This window comes from Lygodium microphyllum, chromosome 13 (genome assembly GCF_053477565.2).
Source record: "Lygodium microphyllum isolate KBCC chromosome 13, Lygodium_microphyllum_v1.1.10, whole genome shotgun sequence".
Lineage (NCBI taxonomy): Eukaryota > Viridiplantae > Streptophyta > Polypodiopsida > Schizaeales > Lygodiaceae > Lygodium > Lygodium microphyllum.
The window spans coordinates 36,343,268-36,369,349 of NC_141147.1; the positions used below are offsets into that span (position 1 = coordinate 36,343,268).

A 26,082-nucleotide genomic window follows, 5' to 3' on the forward strand; every position below is an offset into this window, starting at 1 on the left:
TTTCTCGTTCTAGTGGCATATCCCCCTCTTGAAACATTGCAAATGACTTTGATTGCACGCATTTAAGATCCAATATGGCGTACAAAATGTCCAAAACATGTTTCACAGTAACCAAGCATACTACTGTTAGTGCATGTATTCTCAATGTACAATTGTGCATACATGTTTTCAAGTAATTGAGCACATTGTCATTACTACATGTGCTAGACAATGTTTGTTATGTCTCTCTAGATGTGCATTAGCTATTGCTGTACACATTCGGAGACTATTTACTGTGTTTGGGGATCCGTATAGAGGACAATACACTCTCTAGCTTATGCTCTCTATCTTGGTCCAAGAGACATAGGAGTTCGAGGTTCAATACTCACCTTGCATAGTGTGTTTATTGCATGAGCATTGCATTTATTCATTATTCTTCATTCTTGTTCAATGTTCATTGTCTTTGAGCTACCCTTGTTGAGCTAAAACACGCTTTTCAGCTGATTAGCATCTTTAAACAGCCCCAAAACATGCTTAATCAATGAAAAATATGAATTTAGTGCACGGCTCGAGAGAGTTTTTAGTGGTTCTCGAAAGCCCTAATTTTTTGGGGCACCCTTCAACATCTATAAATAGATAGGCTGCCCACCATTCAACTTTATTCTTTTTAAGTAGATTTCAGCTATCAAACTTTACTTACGTGGCAGTCTACCCTTTGTGACACGCTGTCACTCCTTCTCCACCTCCTCCAGTGCTTGGTGTCTTCATCCATTGCTTTTGCCCACCACTGTTTGGTGCCCCAAACTTGGCTGCGTTTGGCATCCTTGTTAATGCTAGCCTCTCCTGCTACTTGCGTTTGGACTCTACAGCCCTAGGTGTTAGGTGGCAGCCTGCTACATCCAGGCGACCTTTTGGAGCTTGCGTTTGGTCCTCCCCTTTGCAAGCCACAATTGGTTGTGGTCTTCCTCCTCGAAGTGGTAGCTCTATTGCTGCGTATACATCTTCCTACTGCTGCTCTTTGCTCCTCACATCATCCTTGCTGTCGCCTCTATCTTTTGATTGCTTGGTGATCAACATTTGGTGTTTTCCTTGTCTTACGCACTTCAACTGGTGGTTACAGCAATTGGGATCCGTCTTCGGTGGACGTCACTCTTCGACACTCCATTAATTTGCCCTTGGGCATTTTGTATACTTTTACATTCATTTGCAACATTCATTATTGTAGAGCTTGGTAGGCCACTAGGCAGCTGATGAGTATCCTTTGTCCGATGCCCTGCCCTCTCTAGGGTGACTACGTGGACTCCCTTGGTAAGGTAACCATAACCTCTGTAGTCTTGGTAGGCCATTGGACAGCTGACAAGCACCCTTGGGCATTTTGTACACTCTTACATTCATTTACAACATTTATTCTTGTAGGGCTTTGTAGGCCATTAGGCAACCGACGAGCACCCTTTGTCTGATGCTGTGTCCTCTCTGGGGTAACTACTTGGATTCCTTTGGTAAGATAACCATTGCCTTCATAGTCTTGATAGGCAACTGACGTGCACCCTTTGTCTGATGCCTTGGTTGCTTTGGGGTGGGACGCCTTGGGGTAAACATTGTTGGTCTTTCCTTTTCGGCTTAGTTTTGGGCCTGAGAGGGGGTGTTGAGCTAATACATGCTTTTCAGCTGATTAGCATCTTCAAACAACCCCAAAATATGCTTAATCAATGAAAAACACAAATTTGGTGCGCGGTTCGAGAGAGTTTTTAGTGGTCCCTGAAAACCCTAAATATTGGGGCACCCTTTAATATCTATAAATAGACATGCTGCTCACCATTCAGCCTGATTCTTTTTGTGTACATTTCAGCCATCAAACTTCACCCATGTGGTGGTCTACCCTTCGCGACTATTGCCACTTCTTCCATAGCTCTTCTAGTGCCTGGTGTCTTCAATGTTTGTTGCTGCCCACTGTTTGGTGCCCCACACTTGGCGGCCTTCGGCATCCCCGTCATTGCCAACCCCTCCTGTTGCTTGCATTTGGACTCTACAGTCCCAGGCGTTAGGTGACAGCCCTCCATTCCTCCAAGCAACCTTCTAGAGCATGTGTTTGGTCCTCCCCTTTGCAAGCGACAATTGATTGTGGTCATCCTGCTTGAGGCAGCAGCTCTATTGCTGCGTTTACAGCTTCCTGATGCTGCCCTCTACTCTTGGCATCACTCCTACTATAATCTCTGTCTTCTGACTACTTGGTGATCAGCGTTTGGTGTTTTCCTTGTCTTCCACACTCCGACTAGTAGTCGTAGCAATTGGGGTCCGTCTCCAGTGGATGTCATTCTCCGCCACTCCATTACTCTCCGCTTGGGTATGTTGTACACTCTTACATTCATTTACAGCATTCATTCACTTCAGAGTTTCTTCTCTTTGAGTTTGAGTTTTGCATTTTGTGTTTTGCATGTAGGGTTTGAGTTTTGCTTGTCACTGACTGAGTCTTTGTGTTTCAGTCTTGGTCGCATATGTTGTGTTTCCTTAGTGTAAACCCTAGCATATCTTCACAACCCTAACCTTACTGAGTTCTTTTGTCGCTTTGTGCTTTGTTGTATGATTGTGTTTGTTATCTGTAGACACGTATTTCTTTATAGTAGCAATCATAAGCAGAAGAAGGGCAAGAAGCAATAGAAGCTTGAGTATCTACACTATGAAAAAGACACACACCCCGAGGAGATGTTGGTAGAAGTATCCCCATCTTTGGCTCAGAGTGTTGGAACCAACTATGGAGGAGAGAGAAACAAGAGATAGCAGATAATGAGAGTGAGAGTAGATGAGAGAGATTGTGTTCTCACTTATTGTTATGGTTGAATGAGGAGTACTGAATGAAAGTACAACTAAGATCCAAGGTTGACCTAACTAACCTTCCATACACTAACTAGAGTTAAATAAACTAACTCTAGGACTTAGTGTCACCACATTAAAGTCCTAAGACACAAGGTGTCCACACCACACTTTAACACTTAAATAAGTGTCCACACATCACACGAATTATATCAGGCATTGCCCAAAATTGGCAAATTCTAACACCCTCTTGTAGTGCCAATGTGATGAAGTATAAGGATCATCAATCACCAAAGGGCAATAAGTTCAAGGACTTGCGGAAGGCCTCAAACTTCTCATGTGGTAAAGTCCTGGTTGGAATGGTTGCAACATTTTTCTATGTGGAAACATGCATCAATATGATCTCTCCTACATAAGACCTTTCTTTGACATAATGGTAATGATTCTCAATGTATTTTGTGTGAGCATGAAACGCAGTATTTTGTGCTACTACAATAGTACTTTGACTGTTCGAGAGAATGGATGTAGGACCCTCCAATGAAATTTGTAGATTAGCTAACAATCTGCACAGTTATACATACACATTCTACTGTTGCTTTAAATGCTGCCCTATACTTAGCCTCATAAGACAAGGTAGCCACTTTAGGTGGTTTCTTGCTAAGCCATGAAATGCTTGAACGACCCAAAAAGAAACGATATCCACTAGTAGATTGTTGAGTGTCTGAGTCTCCAGCCCAATTTGAATCGCTTAAGCCTATAGCTACAAGTCTCCCCCCAAAAAATATCAAGGCATGTATCTAAGTACCTTGCAAGTAATGGAAAATTCACTTGGCAGCTTGCCAATGAATTGCACATGGGGCCTGGGCTGTGCATAAACCTGCTCAAGAGAGATTTTGCAAAATTGTATGTTAGGGCGTGTATTGCAAAGATAAATAAGGCATCTAATAGCATGGCTGTAAATTGCAATATCAGTCATCTCACAACCATCATGCATAGAAAGCTTTAGACTTGGCTCCATTGGAGTACACACAGGTTTACAATCTTGTATGTTAAACCTATGTAGAAGCTTTTCCATATATTGTGACCGTGACATCATGATACCATATTGATTTTGGGTGAATTGAATCCCCAAATAGTAACGTAAGAGGCCCATATTTAACATAGCATATCTCCCCTTCCTTTTGAGTAGCTTGTTTAGTAGCCTTTCTAGAATGTTGAGGTAGAGGAGCATCAATCTTACTCTCCTATGTGAAGAAATACCCTAATATAGAAACATAAATGAAAGCGCACAACAAGGCATAAACTCAATAGAACACAGTTAGGATTAGAGTAACTCAAAGACAATGAACACCATGGAATCTGAATGAATGATTAAATATTGAATATATAATGCTTATGTAGCAAACAAACCATGCAGGAACAAAATTATACCTTAAACTCTGGGCTCTTGTGGACCAAGATAGAGGTGCTGAGCGGGAGAGTGTGTGATACTCCTAACGGATCCAGAAACGTAGCAAGGCAGCCTCTAGATGTCAAACAACAACAAATGTAGTAGTGTGTGGTACTGGATCAGTGTTGGGATGGGTACAGGAGAGAGAAAACAATAAATGCAAATTTGTTTATGTGGCCAAAATATGTAATTTTTTGTATAGTTTTCAAGTCTACAAATTTAGCCCAGTGACCAAGAAAACCTCTGAAAAATCTACACGTGTCGATGTGTTTCTACATATGCATGTAGGCGTGTTTATATACATGCATATGCAGAATATTTATATTGAATGTAACACATACACACACTTGCATGCACTCACTCACATACATGCATGTGTGTTTGTGTACACAGTTATACACAGATTGTGTGTGTGTGTGTGTGTGTGTGTGTGTGTGTGTGTGTGTGTGTGTGTGTGTGTGTGTGTGTGCGTGTGTGTGTGTGTATAGGAAGAAGTACCACGAGGTGTGGGATAAGTGGAATAGGAAGGAAGTTGAAACCAGTCTTCCTCGTTGTATAGGGTGGTAAAAAACTTGATTAAGCACTACAGTAAGCATAAAATTCACGCAAACTGAAAATGCACACTTTACCTCTTTAACCTTGGAAATTAGACACCCTATTGGCCGCGAAAAATTGGTGCTTCTTGCAAAATTTCTTTATCTTATATTGCAAATGGAAGGAGTACAATTGAGATCCTTTGATCTCCTTTGCTAATCCAAGTGCCTCTTGCCGTCAAAACTGACTAGCAAGTCTCCAAACCCTTATGCCTCTTGGTTTGCTTGGGGATTGGCCTTTACCTTGCTCCTTGAAAGACAAATTCAGCCCCAAATTTTATATTGGTTGACTAACCTCTTGAATCTCTGTGAAATTCCTCAATTTTAGCTGTTAGAATTCAAGTCCTAGGTCCTCAATGCTAAGCACGCATCTTGAGGCATTTGTCAAAAGTCTAATTTTTGCTATAAATTAGGATTTACAGTAGAGATTGACTGAAATCTTTTCCTTTGATGGCTCAAACTGCTAGAAAATTCAAAGTAACTTGAGAGATGGCTGGGGGATGAGAGAGAATGTTGTAGAGAGAGAAATTTTAGAGTTTCATTGCAAGAAATGCTGAAAAACTGTTGCTGTCGTGCTCAAACAGCCATGGAAATTGTTACCTATAGCTTAGGACATGAGAAAGACTGTTACTCCCTCCTGTATGCTGTTATCTGTACCAGAAAGACCAAGCTACTGTCACTTGCTCCTGGAGGGCTCCAAATTACTGTCACTTGCTCTTGGAGAGCTCCGAATTAGTGTCACTTGCTATAGGACTGGTCCATGGTGGCTGCAAATCACATCAGCAGCATCTCCTTGCTCTCTAATAGCCTCCTTCTATCTCACAATGGCCAGAATAGACTTCCACCAGGCCCTAAAAACGTTTTTCCTACTTGCATGGATAAGTTTTGATAAGCGGTAGTCTTCTAATGCCATTTTTCAACATTATTTAGCTTATTAAATTATTTTTAATAATTATTCTAATGCTCAAAACATTAATAATTTAATAAATAATCTAGAACTCAAAAAATTAATTTCATGAGCGAATAATTAAATTGGCTATGCCAATTTGTCTTTCAAGTATCCTTGAGTAGTTATTGACCCTTAGATTGACATTAGTTAATTAATTAATGTCTAGTCTCTAATGTCACCATTGATATTAGTAACCAATCAATTGGTCTAGGCCAAAATCTAACATCGGGTACCATCGAGTACCTGTCAGGCAAAACTTATTATAACTTTTGTCTTTGACACCCACTGCATCCTGGGGTCCTTGGCTTGTTACCGTGAAATAACTGCCATGTGTATCACATGTGCTAAACAACCTTGTACATTTGATTAATAATTTAATCAAAAGTTATTAGCAAAATTAAAGCTCAAAATTTCATGTCCTGACAGACTTCCGCCTTGAAATCCTTGCTAGCGTCCTTGATTGCGCTACATTGTGCCAAAGGAAAAGGATATTGCATTGGAATTTCCATAAGGCATCATAGTCACAACATTTGCCACTGTTGTCCAACCATGCCACATGCCCCAAAGCTTGTTAAAAGTTTCTAGCCAGCACAAACCTAAGATAATACTGAGAAATAGGCGAGAATTATTACTAGAAACGTAGTGGATGCATCCATAACTCATCTTTCTCAACTATTTTGACTCCACAACCATAGTATAGCATATTCTTAGCATAAACCATGGTTGAAATTGTCAATGACATTTACTAACATGCTGCTATCCATGGAACCAGCTGTAAACCATTGAAAACTGAGTATCAACCGATCATAAATTGATCACTTTGTGATTTGAGAACCTAATCAGTAACTAATGCACAAATTGATCCCAAAAGTGACCATCAATGGTTCTTAAATTGATCAAAACCTGAGCTAAAACTCACAAGAATTTTTGTCTCAGAACTGAGGTAAAAACTCATGTTAAACTGATCATAAATTGATGCAAAAGTATAGTTTCAACACTTGAGTGAAACTCATACTCATTTGCATACATCTCATAGTGATGAGTACATTGAGTACGTTGAGAGATAGGTATATGGACCCTATGTATGCAAGCTGGGTGTGAATGAATTGGAGGTATGGGAAAACCCGAACCCTAGGCATTCAGAGGCTATATAAACAGCCTAAAGGTTACTCTCAATGTAGAGGAGAGTGTACTAGTTGTACTTGTGAACAACTCACTAAGCAAGATCTTCTTCTTGTACTTGAGCTCTCTCTCTTCCTCTTGTGCACACTCTCATGCCCTCACTTTGATATTTCAATATGGTATCAAAGCCATCTTTGATCCAACTAGCTTCAACTCCATTTCTCACTAAGTGTACATGAGTCTTCATCTCCTTCATCTTATCCCCTGACCTCCATAGCCATAGCTTGACCCCTTGACCTTGGAGGAGTTGGTGCGTGCAAAGGAGGCCATATTAGCTTGTGATTTCTTTTGAAGACTTCATCCCCAACTCAGGACACTTCAACACAGTGCATCAAACAGTGACATTGGTCGACGAGGAGGCCGGCATTGTAGCAGACGCATAAAAGGTGTCATTTTTGACATCATGACGATTCGCAATCCGCCATGCACTATAGAAGGCACAATCTCTGAGAGCTTCATGGGGCTTTTGTAGCTCTATATGTAAGCTATCCTACCCTAAAAGAATTTGGCAAAATTTCATTTCTATTGCTCACACAGAGCAGCCATAGCCACAAGCTTGAAAGTTTGACTTTCTTGCTTTTTTCATCTTTTACTGTCATTAACAGTGATTTTAATCATTGAGTCACTACCTCTAAAGCAGTTAATGATCTGTGGTCTTCATTTCAATGATGATTCTTCATTTGGTGGGCATCACTAAGCTTGCCAAGATGGACACTGATCATCTCAAATGGTTTTAATTTTGAGAGGAGTGCTTCTTAGCACCAAAATGCATTTGGTAGCCATTATTTGCTGTTATTTTACGATAAAACAAAAATATGAATGTAATTGAAATCTGCTTAGACTCTTTTACAAGTATTGAAGTTCTTGATTGACCTTGTTCAACCAAATACTCCTCCACTAGCCCACAAGATTGGGAGGAGCCAGAAGTTCAATCCAAGTTCACTTCATTAAAGCCTAGGAAGACTATCAAAACCTAAACAAAGGGTTGTCCAAAGGAAAGGACCACCAAAATCTTATTTTGAAGTACTCATGTATGACTTTCATGTTAGAGTAAAGCAATGCAGAAGCGAATGACTATGACAAAGAGTGAATAGAGAGAGAGAAAGAGATAGTGAAACACAAAAAATCTGCAATGAAGAATGCTGTATTAGGATGCAGAATTATATACACGTGTCACGGGGACGTGAAATTTTGAGATGCTTTAATCTTGCTAGTAACATTTGATTAAGTTATTAATCAAATGTGCAAGGTTGTTTAGCACATGTAATGCATATGGCAGTTATTTCATGGGAACGGGCCAAGGACCTCGAGGATGCAGTGGATGTTAAAGGCAAAAGTTGTGTTAAGTTATGCCAAGTGGGTTTTGGTGGTCAGTTGGTGCCAAGTTGGACCCTAGGACAATTGTTTGGCCATTAAGTGTTAGTGGTGACACTAGGAACTAGCATTAATTAATTAATTAATGCTAGTCTAAGGGTCAACAAAGGTTGGGAACCACTCCAAGTTGCAAATGGCCTAGCCAATTTCATTACAGATGGACATGTTTAATTTTGGATAGGGTCAAAAGGGCTGAAATTAATTTTGAGAATTAATTAATTCTGAAAAATTAGTTTAATGGCTGAAAATGCATTAGAAAGGCTGCCACTTGGCAAAACTTTCCCATGCAACTAGGGAGAAGGCTGTTGGAGGGTGGTGGAAGCTGATTTGCAGCCATTCTGAGCTTGGTGGAGGGAGAGGAGGTAATCAAATTTGGCTCTGAGAGGTGACAACGACTGATCGCAAGCCGCGACAGGATAGGGAGCAGCAGGTTTTCTCTTCCGCCTCAAGAGAGGCGGCGGTAGAAGAGGAGGGCTCGTCAGCTGAGCTAATGTCTTACCCCCCTTTTGAAGCTGTTGGTGCCATCAGATTTGTCATCAGAGCTACGAATCAAAAGATACATTTCAGCTGATTTTCTCTCTCTCTACACCATTCTCTCATCTCCTCCAGTCTATGCTCAAGCATTCTCAGTAATTCTCAGCCATTGGTAGCAGAGTACAGCCAAATTTGGTGGACAACAGAGAGTTTCCTGCTGTAAACCCTAAATTACAGCAGTAATTAGGGTTTAGCAGCCACCTTGGGACGTGTGCCATCAGCCAAAGGCATTGTACACTAAAATCAACACCAGAAATTCGTGGGATTGTGAGGATTTCAGATGCCAGCCCATCTATTGTGAATTTGGGGCAGCATTTGACCAGTTGGGGTTTCATTAGAGCAAGTCCTGGGTGAAAATCAAGGGGCAATTTGCCCAAATGCTTTGCTGATTATTGGAACAGCAAGGGGCTTTTTGAATCAGCCAAGGAGATCGTGAAATCTCGGCTTGTAATTTATCCATCATCAATTCAAATTAAAGAAATACCGATAGGGGCGCTAGTTTTGGGGCCAACAGGGTGTCCACTGTCCAAGTTTATGAAGGTAAAGTGAGCATTTCAGTTTATGTTCATTTGCTAATTGCTGTAATTAAGTGCTTAATTAGGTTAAACCACCCTATCCAAGAAGGAAGGTTGGTTTCAACACGGGTGCAGAGAAAATATCTGTGTATGTCTCCACCTCAAGGATCTCGATCTTTGTCAGCCTCGAGAGCAATCTCCGCAATCAGTAAGCTGAAATCTGTCAGAGACAATGCACTAAGACTGCTGGAAACTCAGCCTATTTATAGGCTGAGAGTAATGCCCATAAATGATAGGTAGACATGTTCAAGAGAGTAAGAAGCCATTGGAATTAATCCACTCTGATGTGTGGACTACTAAATCTGCATCTCTTGGAGGCTGTCATTATTTTGTCACTTTTATTGATGACTATAGCAGAAAAGTTTGGGTGTATTTTATGAAAAAGAAAAGTGAAGTTTTTGGGCATTTCAAAACTCTTAAAGCTATGGTTGAAAAAGAAACAGACCTGCAGATAAAATGCCTAAGGTCAGATGGAGGGGGAGAGTACCTCTCAAATGAGTTTACAAGGTTCCTGCAGGAGCATGGCATAAAGCAGCAATATTCATGCAGTCATACCCCACAACAAAATGGAATTGCAAAAAGGAAAAACAGGCATATTGGAGAGGTATCTCGTGCCATGCTCAATGAAAAAGGCTTGCCAGATTTTTATTGGGCTAAAGCAATTGCTACAGCAGTCTATATAATGAATAGGACTCCCACTGCAGCAATACATGGGATGACTCCAGAGGAGAGGTATACTGGTAGGAAACCAGATATTTCTCATTTGAAAATTTTTTGTTGCATTGCCTATGTACATGTGCCAGATGAGTTGAGATCCAAGTTGGATCCAAAAGTTGAGAAGTGCATCTTTATTGGTTACTCTCTGCAGCAAAAAGGGTATAGATGCTATAACCCTTCTACTCGTAAGTTTACAGTGAGCAGAGATGTTGTTTTTGATGAGATGAGTAGCTGGTATAAACCAGTAAATGTGATTGATGATGTAGATGCACAAAATGGTAATGCTGCACAGAATTCACAGTAGCAGTCACAAAATATTAGTGGACCTAGAGCGTCCTCTAGCAGTGGTTCACATTCTTCGCCATGGACAGGCAGATTGAGATCAGGAGAATCTTCTCAAAGCAATGCAGATAGTGGTATGCAGGTATCACAAAAAGGAAAAGAGAAGGTTGATCAGCCCATGTTTGATGTGAATACAGGTCACTCTTATGTGGATGGTGAATCCAGTGGCTCAGAACAGAGCATTGATGATGAGTTGGGTATTCCTTCTATTGTTACACCTGGAGTAAGGAAGACCAGGGATGTTTTGAGAGCACCTGGGAGTGAACCTATTTTGCGCAGGTCTACGAGAACAAGGTATCCTGTGGATAGGCTGAAATATGATGGATTTACAACCATTCACTATGCATATATGGTCAAAGTGATACAGGAACCAGAACCCACTTCTTTCAAGGGGTATGCATAAACATATGGCATTGACTATGAAGAAACATTCAGTCTGGTTGCAAGGATGGCAACCGTAAGAGCAGTCCTTGCTATGGCTGCATCAAAGGGATGGTCTTTACATCAGATGGATGTAAAGAATGCCTTCTTGCATAGTGATTTGCAAGAAGAGGTCTATATGGAGCAGCCACCAGGTTATGTGCATGCTGTTCATCCTGAGTTTGTTTGCAGGTTGAAAAAAGCATTGTATGGCTTGAAGCAAGCACCTAGAGCATGGTCTGACAAGATAGGACAATATCTTGTCACTATTGGCTTTCAGATTTCCAAGGCAGATTTCTCACTTTATGTGAGAAAAACAGAGAAAGGTATTATGCTACTTGTCATTTATGTTGATGATTTGATTATGACAGGTGACAGTAATGAAGATATCCTTCATGTGAAAATGCTATTGAAGCAAAAGTTTGAGATGAAGGATTTGGGAGAGCTGCGTTATTTCTTGGGCATTGAGGTGATTAGATCACCAAGTGAGATACAGCTCTTGCAGAGGCAGTATGGATTGGACATGCTGTCTAAATATGGAATGACAGGCTGTAAGCCTATTTCAGTTCCTTTGAAGCAGAATGTGAAACTAAGTGCAGATGCAGGTGAGCTTCTGGAAGACCCTACTATGTACAGACGCATAGTAGGAAGCTTGATTTATATGCCTATTACCAGGCCAGATTTGAGCTATGTTGTTGGATTGGTAAGTCCGTTTATGCAGGCTCCAAGAAAACCACATTTGAATGCGGCTAGACGCATACTCAGGTATGTGAAGTCCACATTGTAGTATGGACTATTTTATGAGACTGGGGTTCAGATACAGTTGCATGGATACACTGATGCTGATTGGGCTGGTAGCATTTCTGATAGACGATCTACCAGCGGATATGTGTTCTCTTTTGAGAGTGCTGCAGTCACTTGGAGCAGCAAGAAACAGCCTACAGTTGCCTTGTCCAGCACAGAGGCTGAGTACAGAGGTGCATCAATGGCTGCATGTGAGGTAGCTTGGTTGCATAAGCTACTTTATGATATGCATCAGCCTACAGATGGGCCAGTTGTCATTTATTGTGACAACCTGAGTAGTATACACTTGGCAAATAACCCAGTCTATCATGCTAGAACAAAGCACATTGAGGTGCATTATCACTATGTGCGGGAGAGGGTTTTACTAGGTCTTATTGATCTAGTTTATGTCAGCACAGAGGATCGGATAGCTGACATATTTACGAAGGCATTGGGTGCAGAGAAGCTGCGCAAGTTCAGAGACCTGCTTGGTGTGCAGGAATTGGGATTGAGCTCGAGGGGGAGTGTTGAAATATCGAGCTCCACTCGTGATATGCCAGGGTGACCGTTGTGCATTTATGTCACCGACTTGTCAGTTGCAGATGCGGTTGGTACACCGCCCATGAATAATAGCTACATGATAGCTATCCTTATCTACTCTAGTTCGTGGCTCAGTTAGTATGCCACCTTAGTTAGTTGAGTTTGGTTTGAGACCCATATATAGGGTTCGTCTATTTCCTTGTACTAGAGTTCTTTTGGCTTACACAACTAAGAAGAGGAAAACTGTTTTCAGCCTCCACCTCTGTGTGTATTCCCCCATTGTGCAAGCAAGAAAGCTACAAGTGAGACTCCTTCCTTCTCTCCCACAATCTTGACTCAAAGAGGGCTGGGGAGGGGAGTGCATGGGTGGAAAAGGGGGTGGGGTGAGGTATCCAAGGCTTCCCACTCCCCAAAAAGTGCCACGCAGGCACGGAGAGTAAAAGCGGGGGCGCAGAAAATGCGGGATGCGGGATGCGGGATCCAAGTGGCATAGGCGATGTGGCCGAAATAGGTGCAAAATCATGTACGAATTCGTTTGGATACGTACCGTACAGTTTATACCAGACGAACCAGTCTGTACCACGTACGAAGGCAACTATGATAGCGGCCAATTCTTCCTATTCCTCTTGCATCATACAAGCGCTCTTGATAAGATTTGTTTCTTCTAGGAGCTCTTGCAATAGAGCACTACATGTATTCTTCATCTAGCTAATTCCTCTTGATATAAGAATAATTTTTTATCTTTCAAATCATTGGGTGTAATATTTGATTCCCTTGGGCTGAAATCTCAAACCATACCACTTGAAGCTAGTTCAAATCTTGTTGCCTTAAAAACATCGTCTTTGAACATAGTCTTACCTAATCTCCGATCTATATTGTGTCCGACTTAAGCAAAGTGGATTAACAATTGTTTATACGAATGGGTGTTAAGATACAAGAAAGCCTATGGTAATGCATTCCAAGTGATTGAAGATTTACATGATCTTGATCAGTGCTTGAAGTTGGAGTTTTTCAATCCATTCTCGAAACCGTGAAACTTTTCTCTAATCCCATCCACCTCCTAATTCCAAGCTCTCTTCCATCTTACTCTCTTCACCCTTCTGCCTCTTACCTCTGTGGTAGACTTTTGACCCCAAACGCTTCGACAGTGGTGAACCTAACGTGAAAGTTGGCAGCAGAGGTGTGTAAAGATGGGGGATTCTGCTAGATCAACTGGTGATGCTTTACGACAAATGATTGCTTTGTTGCACCAACAACAACAACAGCAGTTGTTGTTACAACAGTAGATGCAAACTCGACAGGAAGCATAAAGAATTGATTCCTTAGCTGTGAATGTATTGCAGGCAGTGGGACAAGAATTGAAGCAGTTTAAAGGTCAAAATGTATCGGTCTTCATCCGGCTGTATGAAGAAAAGATGATGTTTCATGGGGTACCGCAGTATGTACGGAGTCAGTATTTCTCCCGTTTGGCCATGCATGCTTTGTAGATCGAATTAATGAGTTACATAGAAGAGATGTTGATTGGGCAACTTTTAAGAAAGCTTTGAGAGGAGTTTTTCTTGGAAGATGCAGGATTGGCAACTAAAAAGACATTTATAGATTGGATTGAAAAGCTCAATAAAGGGTTGGTTGCTACAGCTTTGCTCCATGAATTTGAAAGTTGGTATGTGCAATTGGATGCCGATGAGCAGCAATCATTGGAGAGTCAGAAAATTGATTTGTTTCTAAAGACTGTGGATCCTACCTTGTAGGAGAAGCTGACTGATTGTTTAGAAGATGCCTCTTTTGAAACGGGGCTGAAATCAGACTGGGCTAATGTAATTGAAGCAGTGCAGCTGCTGCTTTGAACGGCGCGCTGATACTTCTTTTTGATAGTGGATGATCATTCTCGATACATGTGGGTGTACTTTCTCAAGCATAAGTCAGATGCTTTCACATATTTTTATGCTTGGGTGCTGCTAGTTCATAACCAGACCGGTCGTCGTGTTGGGTGCACGAGGAGTGATAGCGGTGGTGAGTTTATCTCCCACGAGTTTTCCAAGTTTCTACAGAAGCATGGCATTTCTCGCCAACTCACCTCTACCAACTCCCCCTCTCATAATGGAGTCGTATAGCATAGGAACCGCACAGTCATGGAAATGGCACGCTCTATGCTGTTCGCAGCAGAGCTTCCTGAGCACCTTTGGGTCAAGGCTGTTAACACTAGGGTATACATCCTCAACCGGTACCCGACTGCGGCTCTTCCTCAAAAGACCTCGTATGAGGCATGTTTTGGCTCTCGGCCTGTTATTTCCCATTTCAGAGTCTTCGGGTGTTGTGCGTACACACACACGCCTGATGACAAGATATGAAAGCTTACTCCCCGACCTAATCTCCTTATTTTTGTGGGATATTCCTCTGAAGTGAAAGCCTATCGTTTGTTCGATCCTCGGACAAACAAGGTGATCGTTAGGCAAGATGTTGTCTTTGATGAGAGAGATATTGTGCAATCTTCTGCACCGGATTCCGATACGCTTCTTTCTTCCACATCATCAGAGATAGTGCCTACTGAGCCTGGTCTACTTTCCGCTCCTAACATTCCTGCAGTTTCTTCACCTCCCATGCCCCCTTCAAGAGACCCGTTACCTCGCTGGTACCAGCAGACCATGCGGATTTCGGGGATCCTACCACCGGATTCCACTCCGGAGGGACCTAGAAGATATGCATGGCTTACTCCTCAGGCATCATTTGCATCGTTGTTTACAGCTGATTACATAGCGCATTCTGAGCGGAATACCTGGCAGGAGGCTCTTCAGCACCCTCAATGGCAAGAGGCCATGGAAAGGGAGCTAGAGAGTATTAACCGCAATGAGACTTGGACATTGGTGGATCGTCCAAGCCACAAGAAAGTCATCGGGACAAAGTGGATTTTTCGGACAAAGCTAAAAGCTGATGGGACTTTAGACAAGTACAAGGCTCGCCTTGTAGTGCAAGGGTTTTGACAAAAGCACAGCATTGATTATGAAGAGACCTTTGCCCCTACTGCATGGTTGACTTCCTTTCGGTTGCTACTCACGCTCGCCGCTCGCCACGGCTGGCCGATACATCAGATGGATGTCAAGAGTGCCTTCCTGAACGGATACTTGGAGGATGAAGTCTATGTGGAGCAACCACCAAGCTTTCCCTCAGGGAACCCTAGGGATATGATATTCCGCTTGCAAAAAGCTCTTTATGAACTGAAGCAAGCGCCGCGGTCTTGGTTCCATAGAATGGATGAGTTCTTACAAACTCATGGATACCATTCTACCCCTTATGACCCGAACTTATATGTTTGATCCACTCCAGAGGGGGTTAGCTATATCCTGCTATATGTTGATGACTTACTCATCACAGGTTCAGATTCTGCTGCCATAGCGGAAATTAAGGCTAAGCTTAAAGCTACATTTAAAATGACAAACCTTGGTTTGTAGTCTTATTTTTTGGGGATGGAGGTAGTTCGTTCTGGAGGATGTATTTTTGTGTCACAACAGAAGTACGCACTTCAGCTTGTGGAACAGTACACTTCGGATCAAACACGGCCAGTGGCCACACCTATTGATCCTACTGTCCACTTGTCGAAGGATACCCTAGGACAGCCCTTCGATGCACACACCTATCGTTCTATTGTAGGAAAACTTCTTTGGTTAATTAAAACTTTGCTAGATTTAGCTTACTAAGTTAGCATACTCAGTCAGTATTTCACAGCACCTAGGATGTCACATTGGATTGCATGTCTTCATGTGTTGCGTTATTTGCGGTGTACTTTTTCTTATGGCTTGACATATGGTTCTGGTTTATGTTTGCAGGGGTACACTGATTCTGATTGGGCAAGAGATCCTGACACCCGCCGTTCCCATGGCGGCTACCTCTTTACCTTGGGCACGGCTCCCATTTCTTGGTCCAGTCGTAAGCAAGAGACAATGGTGGCTTCCACGGCCGAGGCTGAGTACCGGGCTCTCTTCGATGGCACCACCGATGCCATCTATCTGAGGAGTTTATTGGTGGCGCTTCATTTTCCCTGTGACTCTCCCACAGTTATCTACTGCGACAACCAGAGTGCCATTGCCCTTGCCGGCAATCCGATCATCACACCACGGACACGGCATGTGGGAGTCCACTTTCACTTTTCCAAAGAATAGGTTGAGCTAGGCACTATTCGCCTAAAGTTTGTGCCTTCATCAGATAATTTTGCAGATAGCTTGACCAAAGCGGTCAACCGGTCGGTTCTTCAATACCTGCTACCCAAGATCGGCTTGGGTACACCCTCCCCTACTTCAACTTGACGGGGAGAGGGTGCTTCCCTCTTGCTTTCCCTTCCAGTTTGAGAGGGGACGGCTCCTACTCTTGATCATGACAGTGATGATGCTTACAGTTTTTTAGACATTACATTCACTTATTCTTTTGTATTGTATTATGGGCATTTGTAACTCCATCCGCACTATCAAGATGACCTGATTGTAAAAGGACACTTGGACAAGTGAACACTTCCCCTGTGAGGGCACTATCCCAGTAGCACCATTGCATAGCATATTGCATGAGCATGACATCTTGCATCTCCCTTTGCATTACCCTATGCATTGGCATTCTGTTCATGTCAACATGCATCTGTACACATTTATCCCTTTCCGGTCTTTTGGAGTGGTCGACTCTAGGATCCACCATATATCAGCAATGGACTTGTTTGTTTTGTTTTTTTTTTTTTTTAAGTGTTTTGAAAATACATAAGTAATATAGGGACAGCGGCCAATTAAGTGACAGATAGGAAAAGATAAAGAGAGTTTTAAACCCACGTTATTCACAAAACTAGCAAGCTAATCCCTCACACTGACGAGGATAAGTGCCTAAGGATGATAAAAGTGAGTGTATGTGCCGATCATGTGTTGAATATGTGAGAGGCAAAAAAAACGGTGGGCTTAGCAAGCAAGCAAAGCAAGCAAGCAAGGATAGGGAAACTGCCTTTAGAAGAACTGCCATGTGTTATGCTACCCATCTGCCTTTGTAGGCCTTGGTAGGCCCTTGGGCAGCCGACGAGCACCCTTGGTCCGATGCCCTGACCTCTCTGGGGTGATCACTTGGGCTCCCTTGGTAAGATATCCATTGCCTCTGTAGTCTTGGTAGGCCACTGAGCAGCCGACGTGCACCTTTTGTCCGATGCCCTGGCTGCTTTGGGGTGGGACGCCTTGGGGTAAATCAAAATTTAGGCTGGCCTACTTTTCTCGCCCTATTTTGGGCTTGAGAGGGGGTGTTGTGCTAAGAAATGCACTTAGCCACTTAAACAGCCCCAAAACATGCTTATTTTAGGCTTATTTTAGCCAAAACCCTAAAACGGAGAGCGGATCGAGAAAGTTAAGTGGGAGAGGATCTAGAACCCTAATTTTCTATAAATTGGCAGCCAGCCCTCCACTCTTTTACAATCTCATTTTTGCAGGTTTCAAGTGTTACCAGCTTGCTGCCCACACCCCGGTCACTAAGGACATCTCAGCCCTTGCAATCCATCACTGTTCCCTACAGTCTAGCGCCTTTTTCCAGCCCTCCACACGCTGATTGCTGTTGTTTCTACCTGGCGACTGGCTGTTGTTCATCTGCACTGCTGTCGTACAGCCTACCACGCCAGCAAACTGCTGCGTTTGCAGGCTCCAACTGCCGCCCTGACAGTTTTCTCTCTCCTGTCTGCAGTCGCTGCAGTCTTTCTCTCTCCTACAGGCTGTCATGCCTGCATTTTCAGTCTCTCTCCTGCAGGCTGTCCTGCTTGCGTTTTCAATCTTTCTCCCTTGTTAGCTCCGTTTTTAGTCTTTCTCTCTCTTGCAAACTGTCGTGCCTGCGTTTTTAGTCTTTCTCTCTCCTGCAAGCTCCGTTTTTAGTCTTTCTCTCTCCTCACTGCTATCTGCATCAGATCCAGCTTCTCACTGCTGCGTTTGCTAGTGTTCAACATCCGAAGGCTGCCCTGCTGCGATTCGAGATCCGTTCGGAGTACGACACACTCTCCAGCTCATTACTCTTGCCCTGATCCTAGAGATACAGGAGTTCGAGGTTCAGTATTCATTCACTACATAGTGTGTTTGCTGCATGAGCATCGTATTATTAGTAATCATATCATTTCATTTATTCACTGTGTTCATTGTCTCTGAGTTACTCTAACCCTAACCCCAACTATGTTATTTTTATCAGTCTGTGCTTTGTCGTACGGTTTTTGTTTATGTTTCTGTGTAAGGGTATTTTTCTTGACACTATGTGCACACTCTAAAAATGAAACATAGAGAGGAAGTTTGCCCATCTCATATGTTTCTCAAATAACTTAGTCTAAGTTAGAAAGTGACACAACATTTGATGATCTATCTATATAGTGAAATCAATTCCCAAGAGAGTGTGCTTCCATGTCAAAAGTGTATGAATTACAACCAGCAATTCCTTCTCATAGATCTACAAATTATTCTCATCAATTGCAAAAATTGAGGTCCCTAATGGCCAAAACACCTCCAAAGCACGAACTGACAACAAATCAATCTCTCTTACTTTCTTCAACCATCCCCCAATAGCCTTTCCCTCACGTGCATGGGAAGGTTTTGCTAAGTGGCAGCCTTTCAAACACATTTCAAAATTATTAATATGGATTTTGAAATTATATTTTAGCCTTTTGGCCCCACCCAAAAAATTCAAAGTGCCCATCCACAATTGAATTGGCTAGGCCATTTTAACTCCCAGGTAGTCCTATGTGTTAATTGGTCCTTGAACTAGTATTAAAATTAATACCCAGTTCCTATATGTCACCACTAACATTTCTTGACTAGTTAAATGCCCTAGGCCAAACTAACACTAGGCACCCACAAGTACCTGACCATATAACTTGCCACAACTTTTGGCTTTTACACCCACTGCAAACTTAGGATCCTTGGTCTATCATTGTGACTACACAGACTTACACATCACATGTGCACATTGGATTAATGCCTAAGCCAAATGCTAAGCAAAGCATTAAAAATACGCATCCCTACAACACCCCTTGCCGTGCATTTCATCTTTTGACTAGGCCCCATGCATCTGCTTCCACAATGAACCACTCTAATAGTTGCATGTACAATGTATGTCAAAAGACGCGTACCAACGAGACAATAGGGTTTGAGGGGAGGAACACGGAGTGAACTCAATAAACATGGAGAAGAGAAGAGAAGAGAGAAGAAACTCTCATGAATGGAATGATGAAGATCTGAATCATGGAGTGAATGTGATACAAGGGAACAAGGGTGCCATAGCACAAGGAAGATGATGAAGACAACCACGAACCACAAACCGCAATGTCCTCCTGAAGGGGTGTGAGGGTAGTGGAGAGGCTGAAGAGAAGAGGTGATGGACTGAATGAATCAGCCGTAAGGAATGAATGAGAGAGTGGCCTATAAATAGGCACAGTCAGTCTAGAGTGGCTTTGGGGCTGCAAACCCTAAATGCAAAACGCAAAAACGCAAACTACGGGTGAAGGGTGAAGGGTTTCTCAATATACCTAACCATATAACTTGCTACAACTTTTGGCTTTGACACCCACTACAAACTTAGGATCCGTGATCTATCATTCTGTCTTAACAGACTTACACATCACATGTGCACCTCACATGTGCACATTGGATTAATGCCTAAGCCAAATGCTAAGCAAAGCATTAAAAATACACATCTCTACAACACCCCTTGCCATGTATTTCCTCTTTTGACCAAGCCCCATGCATCCACTTCCACAATGAACCACTCTGATAGTTGCATGTACAATGTATTATATTTAGGAATTCAAGTGTTTTTCTGCAAAGGTTTTAGTTACAAATGGTATTACCTCTTAATATTTATGTAACATAAAAGTAATGCCAAAAATTGACATTTAAATTTGGGATTTCTATTTCATCATTTCAGCTTTAAGCCAAAAGGGGTTGGCAAAATTGTGTCGATTACTATTGATTGCTGCATTTTATGCTTTCAAATGCTTTGTACGTGCTAGAGATAGAAAATAATTTGCTATAATTTCTACACTTGTGAAGATTGGTGTAATTGCCAAACTTGCGGATAACAGATGTATTGTTCATAATAAATTCTCATGTGGTGATACAATTGTCGCATCAAGTTCACTATGTTATGGGTTTTGCATACTCAACAATTATGGGAAATCTATGAAGGATATGGCATCTAAAAATGCAAATTCAAGAGTTATTTATAGATGTAAAACTTTGGCATGCACATTTTGGTCGTCTAACTTTTTCTCGTTTACTATGCTCGTCCCCTAAATTTTTATTATACTAGTGGCATGCACTTGGTAACCTCTTTTGGCATGGGCATGTTTGTCTTTGGTTGGCTTTTCAAGGTTGGTTGTGGCTATTGTGAGTAAGTTATTAATTGAGTGATTTGATATTTTTCCTAGAAAGCCTCATTTTGACTTTCTTGGACATTCTTCAAACCTCATGTGTTTGTGGTGGATGGTAATAGGGCTTCCACATTTAGGATCTGGTTGTTTGGCCCTTGACCATTTTGGTATCTCCTCACCACATCGCTTTTTATGTTCATAATGTGGATTCTAACCTAGTTTGGGTGACGAGGGTGTAGTAGCCATCATAGAAATAATCTCCTTTCAACAATCTCTAGGGCATCCATCTTGGATTTGTCTTCACTTCTTGTAGCATCTATTCCTTTTGCTTGGCCTCTTTTGTGGTTAAGAGAGAGGCTTGGGGTTTCTAGTTCTCGTGTAGCCCCTTTCCTATTTGTCCCTTGACTTTACTTTTCTTGTTAAGGGTGAGGCTTGGGATTTCTAGCTCTTAGGTAACCCATTTTCTATTTATCCTCCTCTTTTGAGGACAAGGCAACTTGACTGACTGGTGTAGTGTTCTCCTTGATGACTACTTGAAGTATTTTCACCAAGTATTTACCCCCTTGCTAGTCAAAGCATATATAGGACGTAGCTCCAATGAAAATGCTACAAGTGAAAGCAAGAGATAAAAGAAGTCCAATGACTCATGAGTGGTTGTCCTAGAGATAGGGGTGCCTATATATAGGTTAACTCACCTAAAGTGGCTCAACAAATGTGGAGTGCCCAAAAGAATAGGTGGGCCCAAAAATAAGGACATTGATCAAAAATAATGAAACCAACCAAAACAATTAGCACTAGACACAGCTCCTAATGTCCGTCACTCACTTAGTGTAGTGCTCACAAAGCTAGAGATGACCATAACTACAAAGAGAATCCACCTAGAACACACATGGTTGGGTACTATAGACCACCAAATTGGATTTTCACACAGCCCTTGCAGTAGATGTTCTCCTGTTTGCAAAGAGCTCATGCAGCAGAAAAATGTGCCCACATGAATGCAGCATGAAAAGCACACAACACAAGGAACACAGCTGTAAACAGCAGTTTACTGTCTGGGCCACAAAGTGTTAAAACAAAATAGCAGACCAAGCCTACAACAGCAAGGAGAAGGCAGCCATGTAAGCTTAGCACACAAAGCCCAGATACAATGAAGGTATACTAAACGGAAATAGAGCATTGAAATGATATGAGAGACACCCACACGCTCCCAGGAAATGATTAGTAAACTATGATTGCTTGTTATAGACAGCCCACATTTGGAGATAACGACAATCTATAGTCTAACGCACTTTGAGGTCCAACCACCACAGGGGAGCCTACGGTATATGAAACAAAGTGTGGGCAGATTCATACATGACACAAAGTTCTAAAACCTATTCAATAGTTGTAAAAGCTATTCTAGTGGTTCCGTCATAACGTAGACCGCCAGTTTTCGTAGCGAATTTTGAAACCTCCAAATGCCAATTACCTTCCTGTAAGCTATCCCTTCAACAGTGAGGTCCGTGCATGTTAATAACATTACAAAATGCACTATAAACACTTGACAATATTAAAGTATGCTGTCAAAAACTGCTGGATTAAGATGGCTTTAAGGTTAGGAATCCTCATTGAATTTACACAAACAGAAAAAGAGAGAGACGCGCACGCATGTCCCTGACCAAATTAACATTCGTGTCACAGGTGCCCGAAGAGCAATTTTGACCCTCAGCTGAGGTTCGCATTCATGCGGATGCACACTCTTGGTCATAATTCACCTGGCAGCTAATCCTATGGGTTCCAGAGGCATAATGTTGTGTATCTAAAGACATTTTCCGCACTTGGGAAACCCAAAACGGTAAACAGAAGCAGACTGCACTACACTAACGTGTACCTGAAGAGGCCTGCAGCATATCGCCATGGCCAACTGCTCACATCAAACCCTGCGAATTTTCCATTCGAGAGTAGAAATGTGACTGATGATACAGCAAATTTTGCCAAGCCACGCGGAGGGGATCAATTACTGTATGTGCGAGGTGTTGTGGGGGGAGCTTCAGTGTATTCCGGAGATGTGGAGTGAAGTGGCCCTTTCCGGTAAGTTAGTTCTCCTCTTACAGTAGAACCACAGTTTTCGAGAGCATTCTCAAAGTGAGTGGAGGGAAAGAGAGAGAGAGAGAGATTAAAAGTTGAGTATAAGATTTTTTAATTTTAAAACTTTTTAATCTGTATATTCTAAAATTTCTTTTCCTGTATGTGTTTTGGTGGAAGAGAAAAATAGGTGTGTGTATATATATATATAGAGAGAGAGAGAGAGACTTTTGCGTTCCCTTATGTTAGAGAAAGAGAGAAAGAAAGAAAGATATATTAAAGTCTACATAAGGCTAATGTGGCCTACAATACAAAATCGAAAGTACCTCCATGTCTAATGTCATCTCATTAGTAAGGTGAAGATAACATTAAAAAAGGTAAGTAACCGGTGAAACAATGCTAAGAATAACTTTACAATGCTAGAGCAGAACCACATTTATTATTGTCCCATCAATAGAAAAAAAAGGAAACCCAAATCTAACAAAACTATGTATAGAAAAATGTGGTGGAGACTATAGGTTGTAGCTTATCTCAAGGTCTCCACATGATCTTAGCTATGATGTAGTCCCTAACTACTCCATTGATGTGCCTACTATCTATTGGTGACACCCTCTGTATATGTATGTGTATGATCGTATGTTGCTATCACAATGTGTGTGTGTGTGTGTGTGTGTGTGTGTGTGTGTGTTGGTTGCCACCACGTGTGTTTGTGCGTATGTTGGCGGGAGGGGGGGGGCGGGGGGGGATTGTAGATATCACATCAAGGGGTCATATCAATTTGGAATCTTTTGAAATATAAAGAGTCTCACATCATGCTATAGATCGACAAAAAGAGCTTCGAGAGTATTCTCTAAATATCCAAGGTCTAACAATTTTTGGAGTTAGTGGAGAATATATGTTAAATGAGTTCTCTTACTATTTGAGAGACCATGGATCAAAAGACAGGTCAATTGTTTGTTGTTGCAGGTATGCACCATAGCAAAATGGTGTGGCAAAAAGAAAAAATTGGATTATCGTAGAAGTAGCAAGGGCAATGATAAATCAAATGCACATGTCCTCGACCTAGTGGACTGAGATAGCACATACTACAGTCCATATCATGAATAGGACATCTACAGCTTTGACGAATCATATATCTACATATGAGAAGATGTATGGTAGGACACCTATAGTTGCATACCCTAGGGTGTTTGGTTGTGTATGTTATGTACTTGCTCACAGGTCCACCTTATAAAACATGTAAGATACCACATGAGTTCAAAAGAAAGGGTATTAGATTTGGTAAAATTTATAATATTATATTTACAAAAGGGATTTTTTAATTATATTTAAAAAAACTATAAGTTTAGTAATGTAAAAGGGATCATTTTAAGGTCTTATAGCATGTAAAGAAAAGGTATTTATTAATATCCCTTGAATGCACATTATATAGATGATTGCTTATAGGTGGACTCCCCAGAGTGTACTTGTCCCTGATCATTTAAGGAAGAAGATGGAACAACATCTAGATGAGAAGAAGGGCCACAAATGTTATGATCATGTCACTAAAGAGGTTAACATAAACACCCGTAGAGATGAATAGCGCGTTGGCTATGTGAGAGGTAGCCATTAGTACTCGGCTTGGAACACTTGAAGTAATTAGCGGTTCATAGGTCTTGGCAGTTGGTTGCCTCTACATCTACCATGGGGTTTTGTTAGCCCCCCTAGTGGGCCATCTCCCTCTAAGAGGGTTTGAACTAATTCCTCTCCTACTGTCTGTTGTGACCAAAACCATGATTGTGGGTTTTTTGGCAGCCATAGCCAGGAAGCTTCAAGCTTTCCTGCTCTCACTTTTTTTAATCTAGGCATTATCAACATTGATTTTTGAAAAACCTTTGTCAGGATTAGTTATGCTCTATGAAGCTCAAATGCAGAGGTTTTTTTTTATCTCATGGGCACTATAAAATCGTGAAGTTCGACCTTTATTATGAGTAGAAGAGTGAAAGTTGGTACAAGTGCTTCTTAGCACTACTGATGTATTTAGCTAGTGTTTCTTACTATTTGTTGTGTTGGTAAATTAGAGAAATGAGTATTATTTACTTTCCTCTGATTCATCCCATAGCATAGAGTTGATTGATCAGTCTTGTTCCACCAAGAACTCCTCTAATAAGCCCCATCATCATGAGGAGCCAACATTGTAGTTGAAGTTCACTTCACTAAAGCCAAGGAAAACAATCAAACATAAAAAAAGGGTTGTTCAAAGGCAATGACCACCTAGGTCCTATTTCGAAATACTCCATGTGTAAGATTTTCAACCATTCTCATCTTTGCAATTTTAATTATAAAATCTACATTGCTGTTCACTCTTGCACTAGTGGCCTTTGTAAAGGGTTAGACACTGCTACTTGCACTAAGCAAGTAGTAAGACCTTCCTATGGCCTCAACCTATGCCGAGCTTCATCCTCAAATTTATAAATTTGATGGCATAGACTTTCACCCCTAGCAAGTACTCATTAAATACAAAATGATGGAGAGAGGTTATTAACCTCTCAGTCAAGGGACTAGAGCTGTTGATTCTACAAATCCTTCTGATGTGGAGGATGATCAACATGCTCAAGCAATAATCATGTTACACTTAGATGAATCCTTGATTCATCATGTTGATCAACTCTCCACTGCTAAGGCGAAATGGGATGAGCTTGAAAAGCTCTATGGTGCTACAAGTAAAAACACTAAGATTTTCCTTAAGATTAAATTCTTCAGCTTGGAATATAAAGAAGGAGAAGACTTAGGAAAATTTATTTCTCATATGAAGGGCCTCATGGCACAAATTTCTTCAGTGCAAGCACCAACCCATGATGAGGATGCTATCGTCATTCTTTTAAAAGCTATCAAAAAGGTATTTCCCACACTTGTAACAACTCTTGCTAATATTCCCAATCCTACCTTGGCAAGTACCATCCAATCCTATTTGTATGAAGAAAAAAGGACTCATAAAGAAGGAAGCACATGTGAGGCATCTACTTCAACATCACGTGACCAAGTCTTAGTGCATACAGTTGTCAATAAGTGTACTTTTTGTAAGAAGAAAGGGCATATCGTAAACAACTATTGGAAAAAATACCCAGAAAATATGAAATGTAATAAATGTAAGAAGACATGACATATTACCAGTAAATGTCCTAACCATCCTGAAGTACCTAAGGAATTGGTGGCCAATTTTGCCTCCCAATCCACCGATGATTGACTCTTCTAAGTCCTGTATCCTTTCTGCCTATAACCATCCTTGTAGCCTGATCTATAAAGGCATCCTATTTTGGGTTAGGGGGGGCATTCTCTTATGCTTTGTATTCCAATGCCACCTGGTATTGGGAGGGGGGGTGGGGGGAGTATAGGCATATGAACTCTCCTTATGCAAAAGTGGATAAGGGCAA

General features: G+C 41.6%; 1 protein-coding gene across 1 annotated transcript in view; it reads right to left on the reverse strand.

The window, feature by feature from the left end:
* Positions 1-22,724, reverse strand: part of LOC148026509 (putative 6-phosphogluconolactonase 1) — a 212,048-nt gene extending 189,324 nt beyond the window's left edge. Inside the window, exon 1 of the mRNA XM_087690464.1 lies at positions 22,476-22,724. Coding sequence (XP_087546590.1) covers positions 22,476-22,502 — 27 coding nt within the window. The 5' untranslated portion in view covers positions 22,503-22,724. The remainder of the gene's footprint in view (positions 1-22,475) is intronic.
* Positions 22,725-26,082: the final 3,358 nt, after the last annotated feature.